General features: G+C 43.6%; 1 protein-coding gene across 4 annotated transcripts; it reads left to right on the top strand.

Annotated features, from left to right (window-relative positions):
• The first annotated feature begins 1346 nt into the window (after positions 1-1346).
• Positions 1347-16656, top strand: Ccnj (cyclin J). Of its 4 annotated transcripts, none has more exons than XM_027407353.2 (6): positions 1347-1517; positions 2052-2158; positions 5899-6109; positions 14676-14975; positions 15098-15221; positions 15755-16656. In XM_027407353.2, the coding sequence occupies exons 2-6, from the start codon at positions 2090-2092 to the stop codon at positions 16152-16154; spliced, it is 1104 nt and encodes a 367-aa protein (XP_027263154.1). In that variant the 5' UTR covers positions 1347-1517; positions 2052-2089; the 3' UTR covers positions 16155-16656. The 4 variants fall into 4 exon arrangements, with proteins under 4 accessions (XP_027263154.1, XP_027263153.1, XP_027263151.1 ...); XM_027407352.2 differs by having other exon boundaries at positions 15095-15221; XM_027407350.2 differs by having other exon boundaries at positions 1351-1517; positions 15062-15221.
• Positions 16657-16983: the final 327 nt, after the last annotated feature.

The raw sequence follows: 16983 nt of genomic DNA, 5'->3' as shown, positions 1-16983 counted from the left end.
GAGACATATACAAATATTACCAAAAATGAATATTGACATCTTACAATGAGCCATCTAAGTCTAGAAAATACATGATTTCTGAACAAATATCTCTCTGTAAACAACACCTTCAAAGGAGAGACTGTAGGACAACCTTCTCATTACAGGATCATACAGACAATTAGAGTCTTTGGTCCTCTTTTCTGAAGAGGTTAAGAAAGGCATGGACTGTAAATCATTTGGAAGCCAAATTATCGCCATAAGCCTGCTTAGTAGTCATGTATTGGAAACTGAGGACGTGGGTACTATTTAAATACCATAAATGACATGGAAATTTTAGCCTGATGTGTCCTCCTCTGCTAGTGGCTTCTTCCTCAATGCACTGGGCGGGTAAGGCTGGGCTCTGCCAACTTTCACTTGTATGGTTCCCTTTTCTAGCCATCAGTTCCTGAATCCCTGCTTTCCCCAGGCATTAGCCCTGGCACACACAGGTCTGCAGCAGTTCTTCCTGGACGTATGCAAATGCCAGTGCGATAAGCCGGTTCCTGCAATGGGCACTCATCATTTTGTAGTAGCCCCTTATCACCATTCCTCTTCCTAAACAAAATATTCAAAAGTAAGGGGTGCGGTCTCACGATTTATGTTTAAATAGTGAAGCCGCTCTATAGCTCTGCTCTGGAAAGTCGGGAGGCCAGGGTCCCAGCTGACCATCTACTTTTGTGGTGGCCCACCCAACACTTTCAGGGTGGGTGTCTGTCACTCACATTCCAGCCCCAGCATCACCTTAATCGACGCTGGGGTGTTTCCACAGTTCGGGGTTTCTTCGCTGACCATCTCATGATGGTCAATTACATTCATTATGGATTACTGAAGATGTCAGTTCCATTCACAACTCTTGAGAATCGCTGAAGCAAAAGCAACAAGACCCGAATTAGATTGCTAAAAGAATTCCGGGTTTACAGGTGGAACCGGAGCAGAATTCGACAAGCAAAGCGGCTCAGAACTGTGGGAACAGGTAAAGCCTATCTGGAAGGTCGGGGACCGGGCGAGCAGCAGCCCCTCGCAGTGAGACACAGCGAGCCAGATCCGCGCTGCCAACGTTTTATCGCAGGGCTGAGGCGCCGCAGCTCTCTCTGCCCGCACCCGGGACCCATCGAGGACCGTCCTCTGCAGGCGAGTGGCCCGCGGGCACCGACAGACTCCGGGGACGCGCAGCCAGACAAGCCCGGCTCGCCGCGAGCACCGGGCGGGGGCCGCGGAGCCGGAGTCGCACCTGGCTCGGCCGGGCCGCCGATTGGCCGGCGCGGCGCGACCCCGCTGTATCGCGAGATGAGATTGGCAGCGCGGGGCGGCCCGTGCCCCCGCGCTGGCTTTGTACGCCGAGCCGCCTGCCGGTCCTTTAACAATGGGCGGCGCGAGCGGCCCGCGCCTGGGCCCGAGCTGAGGCGGGGGCTCCGCGGCCGAGCGTCCGCGGCATGAGCGCTGCCGGCGCCCCGCGAGCACCGTCCGGGCTGGGGCTGTGAGGGCCGCGGTTCCGGGTGAGAGGCGGCGCGGGCCGGGCAGAGGGCAGCGGCGCGAGGCGAGGGGAAGGGAGGGGAGGGGAGGGAGGCGAGACGCTGAGCACGCCGGCCGGGCGCCCGGCCTTTTGTTCGCCGCTCGGCTCGGGGGACGCGCCGCCGCGGCCGTCCCTCAGACCCCGGCGGGGGTGGGCTGTCGGCGCCGGCCTGGCCTAGCGCTGCTGCTCACCCTCCCCTCCGGCGGCGCCCGGACGGTGTCAGGGCTCCCCCGTCCCTGCGGCGGGCGGGCGGCGTTCGAACCCGGGACTCCGGGGGCCGGAGCGTCCGTCCCGAGCGTGCACCTTCCCGCAGCTCCGCTCCTCCCGCCAGCGATTGCACGCTAAGCCCGCCTGCAGCCGTAGGTAGATCGGGCCTCGCTGGCTTGGGGTCGGGTCAGGTGAAGATGAGCGGCCGCGCCGGGTGACCTGAGGTCACGGCCCTGGTGACCGGGGCGCGGAGGGTCGCGCGGGGGGGGGGGGTTGCCGGCGGTGACCGCGTCTGGGGCGTGTCTTCCAGACTGAAGTCGAGGCGTCTGGCCCGGCGCGCCGGCTTCCATGGAGCTGGAGGGGCAGTGGTGGCGAGGACAACTGGCTGCGGACATTCACCAGGCGCTTCGGTACAAGGTAATCCCGAGGCCCCAGCTTCCCCTCCCGGCTCCTGGGCTTCCTGGCGAGGCCAGTTAGGGTCTTGACTTTCCAGGGCAGAGAAGGCGAGTTTGCTGATTTGTCAAAGCTAATTAACTTTTTCCTTCCCGGGGCTGCATCAGAAGAACCTGTAAATGTGGATGGGAGTGGGGCGTGGGAGTCGGGAGAAGGAATGTGGAAAGCGACGGTCCAGTATTGCCAAGTGGATCGCGGATTTTATATACGTGCTTAATTTGTATCGAGCCAACAGCCGTCCTTGCTGCTGCTTGCTGCTGCACGCAGCTGTTGTTAAGCCACAGTTGTGCATAACTCAGTTCCCCGGCCTTCCCTCAAACTGGTTGTGAGTGAGCCTTCCGTTCGTTTCTCTGTTTCCTCATCTGTAAGAGGAGCAATAACGACGATGGAGCGTTTCTCATGGGGTGATTGTGAAATCTGATGTACAAGGACTTAGAATGGTGCCCAGCCTATAGTAAGGGCTGTGTGCTGACTTACTGTTACTTGGTCCTTCAGATTTGAGGCTGTTTGAAAAGCCTTAAGGTGGAAGGAAGGAGCTGCTGCTTTGAAATATCGCGTGTAGAAAGTGGATGAGGTAGACTTAATAAACACTGAAAAAAATACACTCTTTTTGAACCGAAGTCTGTGTATTGTTGCATAAGTAATGATTTCACTTTGAGTGTCGTAAGGCAGATTTATGGGATAGTCCTGCTTCTCAGACAGCCCGAGGAGAGATCTAGAAAGATCTCTAATTTAACTCAGTTTCACCTTGGATCTAAAGATCCACCTTAAGTATAGAAAACTAAGAATCAAAACAGCTGACTCTTAAATAAGAAGCTCATGTAGCTTGAGGCTTACGGGGTCCCAGGATAATTGATTTGTATCTTGTCTAAGTAGACTGGAACATTCAGCCCTGGCATATATTGTTAAACTTGCACCCTTTTCCCACAAAGCTGGATGCTCCTAATGCTCTTTCCTAATCCTGACATTGAGTCTCTTACCCCGAATACATCCCAGCCCCTTATGAGATTGCTCTACATAAATGTTCCCACTATGGGGTGATTCTTTGGAATGTTTGGGGGGGGGGAGTTGTCTCAACTCACTTTAGATTTTTGGGAGAGATGTATGGATCTTCTTAGTGTCAGTCTTTTTATCTCTCTAGTATGTAGCAAACTAGTTAGTTGGCATAAATGATACTCTGTGTGAGTGTGTGTAAGTGTAAAGAGTGTAAAGACTTTTTCCCCCCATGGTGATCTCCATGACTTTTAGTTCTAATATTTTATGTGTAGGTAGTTTTAATCCTGAGTAATTGTCTGATTTAGCTTTACAGGTGATCTTAGAAGTAGAACTTTATTTTTCAAAATTAGGATTTGTTTCGTGCTTTTGTGTTGTCTCTGAAGGGCTATGGAATAAGACAGACCTGTAGTCAGGTGGATGTGAAGGATTTCTTCTCGAGCCTGCCTCAGGTCACCTGTTGCAAACTACTCAGCACTGCTTCATGTTGTCTTTAAACTCAGACCATGGCCCTGCTTTCAGGTAACGGTAACGTTTTATGGTAGGGCTGGAACTTTGCAACTGGAGAGATCACTGTTTGTAATGCACTGGAGTCAAGTTAAACTTTTCTCATTGAAAATGCCAATATCAGCTATTAATCAGTGATTTAATCATTTGTGCCACGTGTTTAGTACTTAGTGTATGCAAGGTGTTAGAACAGTGACTTAGTGCCACAGTCATGGTCTTTGCCCACAGAGACTGACAATCTGTTTTATAAGTCAAAGGCATCTTTGTAATGTAACTCTACCCCGGGTCAGTTGCCTCTCATTATCTGTAAAAGATGGTCTTGCTTAGACCCACCAAATTTTAAAGAAACAGTTGGTGTGACTAGCATTGTATTTACTGGGGAAAAGTGAAATGCAGTGAACTGTACTATTTTTGTAAATATAGTTTCCCACTCAGAAAGACTTCACAAGGATCTGCTCCCTTAAGTGCTTGTCTTCTGTCATTCTGCTCCTGGGTTGTGACTCCTTGGAAGGTATTTGAGGCTCGAGAAAGACAAATGCAAATGATTGTAGTTTTGTGAGAAACATTAAGAAAATGTGGGTCCCAAGGAGTTGTAGTTAATACTTGAGAGTTTCCTGTAGGCCCTTATTTTCATCCTGGCTAGGGAGTTAACTCTTTCTGGATAGGGAATGGCATTTGAAGTGGTTAGTTGGTGAGGTTGTGGATTTGGCTTCCCTGTGTTTTCATTGTTTCAATTTCTTGAGAAACAAACCAGAACAAGAGTGTTCCATTCTAAGGGACTTTAAAAAGATAGCAGAAGAAACTTGTGGCTGAGGAAAGTGTACTCTCTTTTCTATGTCTGCATAGCTGTAGTGCCTGTGCAAAGAGAATTGGCTTTGACAGTCATCTGGTCAGTACTTTCCCACTGAAAAAGACAAGTGAATTTCATTGGACCTATTACTTAAAGTCTCTGGGGCTGGTGAGGTAGCTCAACAGGTTATGTGAGATATTATGGGATAGCTCAACAGGTACTTGTGATTTGAGTTTTATCTGTAGTCTACATAAAGGTGGAAGGAGAGAACCAACTCCACAAGGCTGTCCTCTCATCTCCATGTGTCCAACACGGTGTGTGTGCCTACCCACACATACCACATGCTCTTACAGTAATAACAAGGAATAAAAATAAAATCTTGTGTTGATGGCCCTGAGGTTCAGGCTGTTTTTACTAATGTTGGTAAAATTAACAGTTAAAAATAATGTGATTCCTAGTCTTTCAAGGTAATATTCAGGCCTCTTTTTTTCTACAACTACTTATCCCGTGGGCCAAGCTAGGTCTTCTTTGGTGTTCTCAATATCGTAGGATATCAACAGAATATTGTAATGGTCTCTGCATTTTAATTCACCTGCTATGGAGAGACTTAAGACAATTTCCACTGTTTATCCCTGGGGCTATAAATTTTAAGTTTCTTCTTTCTAAACTAAAACTCTGTACTCTTCCAGTTGTCTATCACCTGACCCTGATAACCACTACTGTACTCTGCCTCTGTGACTGTGACCAAATACTTGGTGTAAATGGAATCATGTTAATATACTAATTGTCCATTTGTGTGACTTAGCATATTAAGGTTCATCCTGCCATATATCATAATTTCCCTTTTAAAGCTGAACTGGGGTGTGTGTGTGTGTGTGTGTGTGTGTGTGTGTGTGTGTGTGTGTGTGTGTGGTGTTCCAAGTTGCTGAGAACTGAACCCAGGATTTAGCACATGATAAGACTATGCTTTACCACTAACCTACATTCCCCGCCCCAGAATCTCTTGTTCACAAATTGTTAATATTGTCCTGAGAGTGGATACTGATTACTAAAAAAGTTTTATGTATTCTAAAGGTAGCAAAGTAAAGATCCTGATAGAAGGGAAGTAAGGTTGAAGGATATTGATGGATAAGTCCTAGTCTCTATATATAAAGTGTATTGTCTGCACAGTTCCAGGAGCATACTCAGGTCTGCTCTCTCTCTGCCTTGGAGGAAGGGTCTATTTGGAGTGTGGTTGGCTTTGCATTTTGTTTTTCTTAAAGCTATACAGCCTCTTCCCACTCAACTTTTATTTTTACATTCCTTTCAAGCAGAGAGTCTTTAAGCTCTTAAAACATGATATGTTAGTAAAACAATGTTAAGTCTGCATTATAAAGATATTTCTGTAGATAACATATTCTTCCTTTTGATTTAGGAGCTGAAGTTGCCTTCTTACAAGGGCCAGTCCCCTCAACTGAGTCTCAGGCGATATTTTGCTGATTTGATTGCCATAGTGAGCAATCGCTTCACACTCTGCCCTTCTGCCCGACATCTTGCTGTCTATTTGCTGGACCTGTTCATGGATCGCTATGACATCTCTATTCAGCAGCTGCATTTAGTTGCACTTTCCTGTTTGCTTCTAGCAAGTGAGTATGAATCTGATCTACATGACTCAAAACCTACATTGCTTATATGATAAAACTATAGAGAACTCAGTGAATTGTTTTCAAGTCCCAGTCATTTCAGTTTATTGCTTTTAGGAAGTATATACTGTGGTTGTTAGTTAGATATTAAAAAATAATTCTGACATTTTTTAGAAGGCATATGCCCAAGCCCTACATCCTGAAGATTGATACAAATACAAATTCTAAACACCACAGATCTACTGGTTAATCTTCATTGTCCGCTTACCTAGGTTTTGAATCACCTAGGAAATACACTTCTATGCATATTTATGTGGAGTTTTCAGAGAGGTTTAACTGAGGAAAGACCTACCTCAAATGCAGGGAGCACCATCCCATGGTCTGGGGCGTGGACTAAATAAAAAGGGGGAAAGGAGAAAGCCATCTGCTCCCTTTCATTCCCTGTCTCTGCTTCTCAGAGAGAGCCACTGCTGCCACTGTGCCATCCCCACCATGACAGACTGTCTGCCTATGGACTGTGAGCCAAAGGAAATCCTTCTCCTGTAGCTTACTTCTGGTCAGATAGTTGGGCACAGCAGTGAGAGAACTAACTAATACACTGTGGCAGAATCTGAATACTAGGGTCTGGGTGTCTTTATTTTTTAACACTTTAAAAATCCCAAAGGTAATGTTGACATACTGTTTTGATTGAGAGCTGTTGTTCTTGATCAGTGACTGACAACCTACAGTATCTAATGTATAGATGGTTTGAATGTTGCTAAACACCCTGCAGTTCAAAGAACAAGTCCCTGGAACAAAGATTCTCTGCCTCAAAACATCAGTGTAGCTGGAGTTGAGAAACTCTGTCCTAAAGGTGCTGTGCTGCACACTTTGTCTTGGCTTCCTGGTATAGGTTTAATGAACTCAGTCGGGTTTCTTTGCAATTGATACAAAGTGGCTTCAGTATGTAATCTGATAGACTCTTATTATTTTTTCAAACAATCTTATTTTACACACCAATCCCATCTCCCTCTCCGATCCTCCCACTCTCCCCACCTTCTCCCCATCCCACCCCCCATCCACTCCCCAGAGAGAGTGAGGCCTCCCATGGGGAACCAACAAAGGCTGTCACAATCACTTGAGGCTGGACCAGAGCCCTCCCCCCTGTACCTAGGCTGACCAAGGGATCCCTCCATAGGGAATGGGCTCAAAAAAGCCAGTAGATTCTTACTTATTACCCATACAGAAGGTGCTGCTAGCTCTCTGTCCTGAAATTCGTCTTGTTTGCTATGTCTGCACTGAAGAGAGGGCATGTAAAAGAATTAAAATTGAGTTTTTCTTCATTCAACAATGTAAAATCTCATTTGATATGAAGTTGAATTGATAATTGTTTTTGGTATTGTTTTTATATTACCCATATCATCAAGCCTTATTTCAAAGTAGTGTATAGTTGTTATTGTCAACCTTGATCTCACTTTAAGGTTGGCATCCAATATGGCTGACCATTAGGCTATGGAGCTAGTGATCTTTCCAAAACAACTTTTTCCTTAGATACTAATAAACCTGTAAAACTCAATGCAGATCTGAGCCTCTTAAATTTTATTTTCTTACTCCAAGACTTCTAATTGAATGACTTTTAAAATTATTTCAGATCTTTTGTGAAACCAGATGTAAATAAAACCCAACTATAATGATGCTTCCCATTGCCTGTGTGTTAGGATTAGAACTGATTAATGTAGCATTTAGAGCCCTTATAGATTCAAATGCTGGTCTGTTCTTATCATATGCCTCCTGAGACAAATTCTTAGCAGAATGCTGTTTACTTCCTGAATACCTTAGTTCCCTTTAAAATCTGGTTTCCTCTAAGATCTAGTCACGTTGTTCTGCCTCCCCATCCTGAAGCCAGAGAAGTAATACTTAGACATTTATAATTTAATTAAATTTTTAAGTTTTATGCATTTTATCACTGGCTATGAAGCCCTTTAGAGTGTGTCTATGTAAGATTGGAAAAACCCATACTTGACAGGCCAGATGTATTTAAGTCAACAAGTAAGTTTGTTTGTTTTTATCCCGTAGAATGTTAGGTTATAGAATTAGCTCATAATAGAGACACACACTGGCATCAGACATAAAAGCAATGCTATTTTAAATTTTTTAGATCATTAATGAAAAATAGTTTTATGGCCTACTGTGACTGCTATTGTCAACTCAGCCATTGCCCGGTCTCAGCTGGTTCTCTATGGTTCTTAGAGAATTCTGAACCAAATAGGAAGCTAAGCTTGATGGATTGTAAATAATGATATTAGTACAGTTTCATAAAATAACTTACATTGTAACTAAGGTTTGCTTACTAGTAACTTACCAAACTAGCTACGAATACTTACATTAATGGCATTACAAGTCCACTTCGAAATCTAGTTGGTTACTAAGAATTTTAAACAAGATATGTTAGAATCTACATTCAGGCAACATGGCAAGACCCTGTCTGCAGGAGGAAAAGTTTGATTACCATATAGTGCTTGCCATCGTGGTGCTAAGTTCCTACACTTTCCTGTCTCCCTAGCAGAGGAAGGGGACTTGTTTTTTTGTAGTGTCTTAGAATGGTTGAAGTGGAGTTCTCAGTTCTTGTATTTAAATTACATACTGCAATGCATGGGTGTGACCCTTTTATTCTATGGAAGATTATTTGGTGTTATTAGTGTGACAGTGTAATTTTTAAAGCTTATTTTCTAGTAACAAGATTGTTATTCTTTTGTTTAAGCTGCAGCTGCTAATATAAAGAAAGGAACAACGGATAAACAACCCACGTGGAGTTTATTTACCAGAAAAGGGGAGAGAGGGGGATGGGTAGTCAGCCAACCCAAGAGGAGCTGAAAGGAAGAGAGCGAGGGATGGGTGGCAGGACCTTTTAAAGGAAAGGTTGCATATGCGCACCTAACAGGTTGCAATGCATGGCGCGTGAGTGAGTGCCCCGTTGTTAGGGGGCGGGGTCAGGGTCATCCAGGTGTTTTGTTCTTACAAAGGTATAGTATTCCTATTTGCTATAGTTTGGATATGTGTGGGGGACTGAATATCCCTGTTATGGAATATTCTGGGATCCAGGCACTGGCTGACATAAACAGTGGTGGCGCCAGGGAGCACCCCCCCCCAAAGTCACCATTGTATTGTTAGTTAACACCAGGCTGTAACGGTGGCCTAAAGGTGATATGCCTCCTAATTTGCATCTCTGTACCTTAAGCCTTGAGTAGGCCCATTCCTGGGCTCAAGACTCTGCCTGCTTGACCAAGAGTTGTTTAGGCAACAGAATCACTTGAGTTAGCGATATGCATTGTGAAAGATACTTCCTGATGTTACCCCTGCCCTTAGAGGACTATTTAAATGGACCCCTCATTAAACTGGGGCTGCTCGGCGTCAGATGGGAGCCCTCCTGAGATGATATGGTGTTTCCTGCCTCATCATTAGCATCATTGGGTAATTAGACTTCCCTAGTCCACACACCTCCACTCAGAAACAGACCCGGGACTGTACGGCTGGCTCCGTCCACAGTCCTGAAGACATCGGTCCGGAACAGATATGTATTGCTTATGACTGTCTTAGTTACTTCTCTACTACCATGTCAAAGCACCAGGACTAAAGTAACTTACAGTCATCTAATGGGGCTCACCCTTCCAGCGAGTAGTAGAATCATGACCATCATGGCAGGAAACATGGCAATAGACAGGCAGGCAGGCATGGTGCTGGAGCTGGAGCAGTAGCTGAGAACTTAACATGTTGGACAACAATGATGAGACAGAGAGAGAACCAGTCTGAATGGCGGGGGCTTCTGAAACCTCAAAGCCCACCTTCAGTGACAAACCTCCTCCAACAAGGCCACAGTTCCGCTACCTGGGGACCAATCATTCAAACACAGGAGCCTATGGGAGCATTATCGCTCAGAGCACTGCAGTCACCTGCTGCTGGAAGATCAGATACCTCCTCCCTTTGTTCTCCTGTCATCTTTGACCCCCATTTTCCTGAGAGAGACTTGCTTTTACCTCCTTCCTTTTCCAAGGTAGAGGGGGTGTGTTCACTGCACACATCAAGGCCTCAGCCCTCCTGAGTAAGTGATAGGGAAGAGTTGGAGCAGTTACTGAATCAGAACTGGAGTCTAGAATTTAGTGACAGTCTATCCTCAATCTCTAATACCGTGTCAGAAAAGCTTAGGATGCTATACACCCATAGTCTATTTTCAGTGTCTGACATGTTACAAGTTCATGGAATCGAGCATTTCCTATATTCTTTCTTTTTCCCTCTGTCTCTCTCAGTCTCTCTGTCTCTCTCTTTCTCTCTCTCTCTGTTTGTTTGTTTGTTTAGAGACAGGGTTTCTCTGTGTAGCCCTGGCTGTCCTGGAGCTGCCTCTGTAGACCAGGCTGGCCTCAAACTCAGAGACTCACCTGCCTCTGCCTCCCAAGTGCTGTGAGTAAAGATGTTCGCCAACACTGCTGGTGGAGTCCACTTTTGTTAAATAATTGGATGCTCTGTATAATTTGTCTAAAGACAGATCCCAGTTTATATGTTCTTGGAGCTAATGATTATCTACCTAACTGGGTGGAAGCAAGGGCCTGCACATTATCTGATTTGAAAGCACTTTGTAGTATTTAGGAGTCAAGAATGTAGTGATAGGCTTTCTTAGAGTTGAATTGCTAACAGTATAAATTTCAATAACCCTTGGGTCCCAGGTTAATTCTCTACAAAATGGAAACAAAGACACTTGGCTTATAAAATTGTAAGGAGCAAGTAGGGCAAGATGGGAAAATTGCAGCATAAAAAGTTGAGCATTGTACTGACCAATTTCCTTAGTATGCTGTTCTGAAATCTATCCTGGCTTCTTACTCCTAAGGAGTATGGCTTTTTTTAAGTAGATCTGTTTGTCCAGGAAAATAACTTCTTATATGTCCTGGCTTGCTTCAGCTTGTTTGAACAGCATTGAGCTTATGGGCAGTTTGGAAGCAGTCTGGGAGATGAGGCTTCTGATATATGCTCATGTTTAGTTGGTGGTCTTAGTAATTTGTGAGGATTCTTTGTATGTAGTATAGATGACTTTTCTATTTGGTAATGAAAGAATAGAATGGCACCATCTACCCTACTCACTATACCAGTCTTCTCTGTTGTGTTTGAAAATGTGTGGTTTCCATGGCTGATCTGTACATTTCCTGTAAGGGAAAGACGACCTGGTATTTTGTTTCCGGCCTCTAATTCTTTTTTTTTTTCTGGGAAGCAGATATGAATTTCCTTTATCCTCATTTCCTGTTTGGGTCCTTTATCAATATAATCATATGGCTTCTGGTATTTCCTTTCAAGTGAAAACAAAACCCTGATCTTTGTGATCTACATGTATGAACAAGTTAGATTCAAACTATATATAGCAGTTAACACAATAATGATAGATGTGAATGCATGTAACTCATTGATGTTTTCACACTTTCTGAAATTCTTGTCCATGTAGTTGAGTATATATCACTATAAAGTTCCCAAAAACTTAAGACTGAATTAGAATCCCAGATTTGGTTATTGATGCAACATGTTGCTTGTTTTTTTTTTTAGACAGGGTCTTACTATGTAGCTGGCTGTCCTGAAACTTCCTGTGTAGACCACACTAGCCATAAATGCACAGTTATCCACCTGCTCTGTTTCCTAGCTGCTGGGATTAAAGGCCTTTACCACCATGCCTGGCATGCAATTTATTTTATTTTTAAATGATTTATTTTATTTTATATGCATTGATGTTTTTCCTGCATGCATGTTTGTGTGAGAGTGTCATATCCCTTGGAACTGGAGTTATAGACAGTTGTGAATTGCCATGTGGGTGCTGGGAATTGAGCCCGGGGCCTCTGGAAGAGGCAGTGCTCTTAATGGCTGAACTCTCTCTCCAACCCTGTGCAATTTATTTTTAACTTTGAAAATCAGCATATAAACTCCTTGACATTTCTTTAATAACTAGATACTTATAAACACAGATGCAGAAGTCTCATCCTGATAGCTGTCCACATATAATCTAGCATGATGTTTTGGTTTAGAAATGCAGATTTAAGAATATAAAAATCTTCCTTTTGGCTTGCACTTTTGGTTTCAGTGGGCTTATTTGACCTTGGGTGAACTGGCTGACCTTATAGAACATCTTGGTTTCTTGAGCTGTGAGATTGACTATAAACAATTTTATTTTTTAATGATGAAAGTTTCAAGGGGAGAATATGAAACACCCTTGATCCTTGAATTACAGTGAATTATGGTATATTAATTTCTTCAAAGGAACTTAAAGCATGATATAAATAAACTCATTAATTTTTATAACATTCCTTTGAACTATGCAACCAGTACTGCTGCTACACAAATGGCAAGGTGCTTGAAAGCCTTGATGATTTCATCTGGAGGGACTGAGCAATTGCCTGCATCATTTTCCTTCTACAGAACCTCTTGTTATTGCTCTGAGAACAGTGACTACCTTTCCTCTTCAGTGGTGATTCCGATCACTGTCATGAAGACCATTGTGGTGCTGTAAAATGCCATTCTTACATGAATTGAATGGGAAAGGCTATCTAGATTCTTAAATCTGAATTATGTAAGTTTTGCTCTTCTCTGTAGTAATATTTAAAGAGTAGTTTTGAGCTGGGGACAGGGTATGTCTCTAATTCCAGATACTGAGGAGACTGAGCCAGGAGGATGTCAAGTCTAAGGCCAGTCTAGGCAACTTAAAACAGTGTTTTGAAATTAAAATTGAAAGGGTTAATAGTGTAGTTCAGTTGTATAGCAGTTGCCTAACACGTATAAAGCTTACACAAGATCCAATACCTCAACAAGTGGTTTAGTTTTAAAGAACTTCACAGTCTGTCTAGAGCAGAAGTAGCCACTAAAGTTTTCTCAAGATAGGAGTTTACAGTCTCCTGGCATCAAGGACAAACCCTTATATCCCAGTTCTGTTTCCTAAGCTAACTCCTAGGTAGGCAGCAATACTTTTTCCTGCCCCAAGATGAGCCAGAGTGAGCAAAGCCCCACTGGTACCCACTGCTGCACACTGGGCAGCTGATTGGCCGTGGCCTGTTCCATCCATGGTAGCAGCATTAGCCAGTGTTACAAATCCACTTCTTCAAGCAGAGAACATTAGTTTGCCAGTCTTTCTTAACTTTCCCCAATAAATTGTTTATAAATGGATAGAATAAAGTTAAAAGGTTTCCAATGAAAACAGATAATATAGAACTCAATATCAGAATACTAAAACAGTATATAATATTTGTGTTTATGTGTATGCTTTTGAAAAATAACTTTAACAATAGTTTTGAAGAACTAATGTAAATTCCCTTGTGAGAAATCTGTAATTGTAACTTTTAAACTTAAGTGTAAGGTAGAACATAAGAGGTCAAGTGCTTTAGCCCTAATCTCTGTTCTTCTGTGGACTACCATGTCCCAGAGTCAGGCATGGGTTATAGAAGTACCTAAATGCATGCTTTATGTGTAGTAATGCTTGTTTGGAAATTTAAGTGTAAGTTGCTTCATAATCTGCAGAAACAGTTTTCTTAGGTGGAAAGAAAATCTCATTCCTCAGTGAGTAGTTGGAGCATTGCATGAATATTTTCTCAGAAGTTGATCCTTCAAATAATGACCTTCTGCTGTGGCATCTTTATTCCTTTAAAAGAAGATGAGACTTCCCCTCTTCCTCAGCACCCACTTTGCTTTAAAAATGGAGGGAAGGGAAACTCATACTTGGGTGTGCGTACTGCATGGGGTTGGAGGACAGCTTTGTGAATTTTGATCTTTGCGTCCACCCTTGTGGGTTCTGGGGGTTGCACTGCAAGCAGTGTCACCTACTGAGCCGCCTCAGTGGACCAGCTTTTGAGCTTTTTGGCAGGCTCTCACTGTAGGGCCTTTATGTAGCCTCACACCTAGTATCCTGCTACAGCCTCTTAAGTGATTACAGTCATGCTGCATGCTCCACACTTAGCCCTACTCTTGGAAGATAACCTTACAGAAGAGGAGAGGTAGAGGTAGATTTGTTATTTGTGTGTTTGTTTTTGAAATAGCAGTGCTGGGATTAAAGTCATTTACTCAGTTTTCCCTCCAAACTTCCTTCCTCTCTGCCATGATTATGCTGGAAATTTGCCAAGAATAAATACTTGATGCTGACTAGTTTTCAGAAAAAGCTAAAAATTACTCGGGGGAAGGGTGTAGCTCAATGTGGAGCACTTAACCAGATAAAGTTCTGATGTTAAATTCTTGATGCTCTAAAATAATTTTCTGCCCACAAAAAGGACACTTTCTGGGGGGGAAGTGGGTAGTTACTTCTTCATTAGCATATATGACTATTTCCTATATGCCACAGGACACTATTTAAATCCATGCACATTTTCTTCAGAGAATGGCTAAAGGTCAAGGGTGGGGAAGTATTAGGAAAGACAACATGCAAACATGGTTCTGATATAGGTACATCTGTATGAGATAGAGGAGACAATGTCCATAAATCTGAATCCTGCTAGCAAGACAGCAGGTCCCATTTAACTGGCAAGACCTCCAAAGATCACTTTTCTAACATTCTCTCTACCCCTCCCTTTTTTACAAGGTAAATTTGAAGAGAAAGAAGACAGTGTGCCTAAGCTGGAGCAGCTCAACAGCCTGGGCTGTATGACTAATATGAATCTCGTGCTAACAAAACAGAATTTGCTGCATATGGAACTGTTACTATTAGAGACCTTTCAGTGGAACCTCTGCCTTCCCACAGCTGCCCATTTCATTGAGTATTATCTCTCTGAAGCAGTACATGAGACAGATCTTCATGACGGCTGGCCAATGGTTTGCTTGGAAAAGACTAAACTCTACATGGCCAAATACGCAGATTACTTCCTGGAAGTATCTCTGCAAGGTGAGTTCCTGAGAATACCCTCGTGTGGCTGTGCACTGGTGACTCATGTATTCTGTTGCTTAAGTTCATTTTTGGTGTCTCCACAGATTATGCCTTTCTAAATTATGCACCTTCTTTAGTAGCTGCTGCATGTGTGGCTTCTTCGAGGATTATCCTTCGTCTTTCTCCAACATGGCCTACGAGACTGCATCGTCTTACTGCTTACTCCTGGGATTTCTTAGTGCAGTGTATTGAACGACTATTAGTGTAAGCTTTTTTGCTCTTGCATTTATAATTTCTAGTTAACATTGTCCTATGTGTATAATGTACCCTAGAAACTACTTCTGAAAGGCTCAAGGCTCTCAGGGTACTTTTCCGTTGCTCGCTGCTGTGAATAAATAGTGCTTTGCAGCCAGTGAGCCAGGTAAATTTACTGCTAAGTAACTGACGGGAAAGGGAGTTGTTCTTGTATTTTTGCAGGCCCATAGCACTGACATTGGTCCAGGCAGATCTTACCCTGTTCCCATGTCTGAACCACTGAATTTTAAGGGTCACCAGGATGTGACCACAAATTCCAAGTTGGAAAGAATCCTCAAAGCTTCCAGCAATGTTTATACAAAGATAAATCCCTTGAGAAAGATATAAGGAAGTTGTCATTGTTGTTTGAGTGATGGTAGAGTGACTGCTGTTTATGTACTAATAGTGGCAGTTCATGAAACAAGCTATGGCAGAGGTGGGAGGTGGGACTCTACAGCGTTCTTGCCAGGTTATGTTATTGTTTCCTTTGTCTTTTGTCTCAGTGCTCATGATAATGATGTTAAAGAAGCGAACAAACAGAGGGGACAGTCAGCTTCTCAATCCGCACAGCTAGGTGTGTTCCAGACAGCTCAGCCCTCACGACCAGTTCACTTCCAGCAACCCCAGTATCTTCATCAGACCTCGATGCAGTATCGACATCCTGTGTCAGAACAGCCAAGCCGTCAGCAGCTCGTGGCTACCACACACCCCTCATCTTATACTCTTCAGACTTGTCCTACGGGCTTCCAAACTGGTGTTCAGGGCCTTGGCCACATGCAGACTGGTGTTGGGATGTCCCTGGCAATACCAGTGGAAGTTAAACCCTGTCTCAGTGTTTCTTATAACCGGAGTTACCAGATAAATGAACATTTCCCGTGTATTACTCCGTGCTTTGAGAGGTGATGATGAGCATATCGTAGGTCAAAACTGACCCAGACTGTTGTGAAATGGATAGCTCTGGGGCAAGCTTTTTGTGTTCCTCAGCAGCAGGCACCAGCGCCGGGAGACTGAGTATCCCTTCCAGTACCTTGAATATCTAGGAGGACGCGGCAGATACTAATGTGTGTCAATCCCTGTGACAGAAATGTTCCAGCCTTGGTGGATGGTCCAGATATTTCAAAATGCTCAACATAGCCGAATATTTGCCATTCTGAGATTTGAGCTGTGGTGGCCTTTGGGTCTTATGCTGGCACATACATCAAAGACTTAAAATGTTTATCTGTGGACTTGCCAAACCATCTTTTATGAAGGAAAGTTAACAGTATTATTTTTGAAGAATTATTTTAATCTTTCAGCTCAGAGTCTTTCTGACCTACTGGTGGGTTTCTGAGTTCAAATTTACCAGTTGCTAAGTATACTAATCTGTGCAGTTAAAAAAAAAAACACAGATGATTTTATATAACTTCCTATCATAAATAATATTCGTGTCTGGATTTATATACTAAATTAGAGGTGAAGCAGATACATATCTTGAAATCATGATCATAATTTTTGTTTTACTCTGCTAGCTTTTCCCCATAAGTGATCAGCCCTGATTCTTCAGGATTAAGCACACTTAACTCAGGGAACTTGTAGTACTTGGAAACACTTAGCTGTAACCAACATGCCTTGGAGTGTTAGAGTGTGAACTACCTGTGTAACCTAGGCTACAGTGCTCCTGCTGGGCTGAGAATCTGGCTTAGCACAGGATGAATGGAGTGGGTCCTGTGGTGCTCCTGCGTGGACAGGTTGT

The sequence above is a fragment of the Cricetulus griseus genome, chromosome 3 (assembly GCF_003668045.3).
Source record: "Cricetulus griseus strain 17A/GY chromosome 3, alternate assembly CriGri-PICRH-1.0, whole genome shotgun sequence".
In the NCBI taxonomy this organism is placed as follows: domain Eukaryota; kingdom Metazoa; phylum Chordata; class Mammalia; order Rodentia; family Cricetidae; genus Cricetulus; species Cricetulus griseus.
This window is presented reverse-complemented; position numbering and strand designations above follow the sequence as displayed.

What these genes read in the sequence shown, in the direction of transcription:
- Ccnj (XM_027407350.2), top strand. Translation starts at nt 2,090, where the DNA reads ATGGAGCTGGAGGGGCAGTGGTGGCGAGGACAACTGGCTGCGGACATT. An exon ending in ACCAGGCGCTTCGGTACAAG is followed by an intron (nt 2,159 to 5,898) that starts GTAATCCCGAGG and finishes CTTTTGATTTAG; the next exon opens with GAGCTGAAGTTGCCTTCTTA. An exon ending in TGTATTGAACGACTATTAGT is followed by an intron (nt 15,222 to 15,754) that starts GTAAGCTTTTTT and finishes CTTTTGTCTCAG; the next exon opens with TGCTCATGATAATGATGTTA.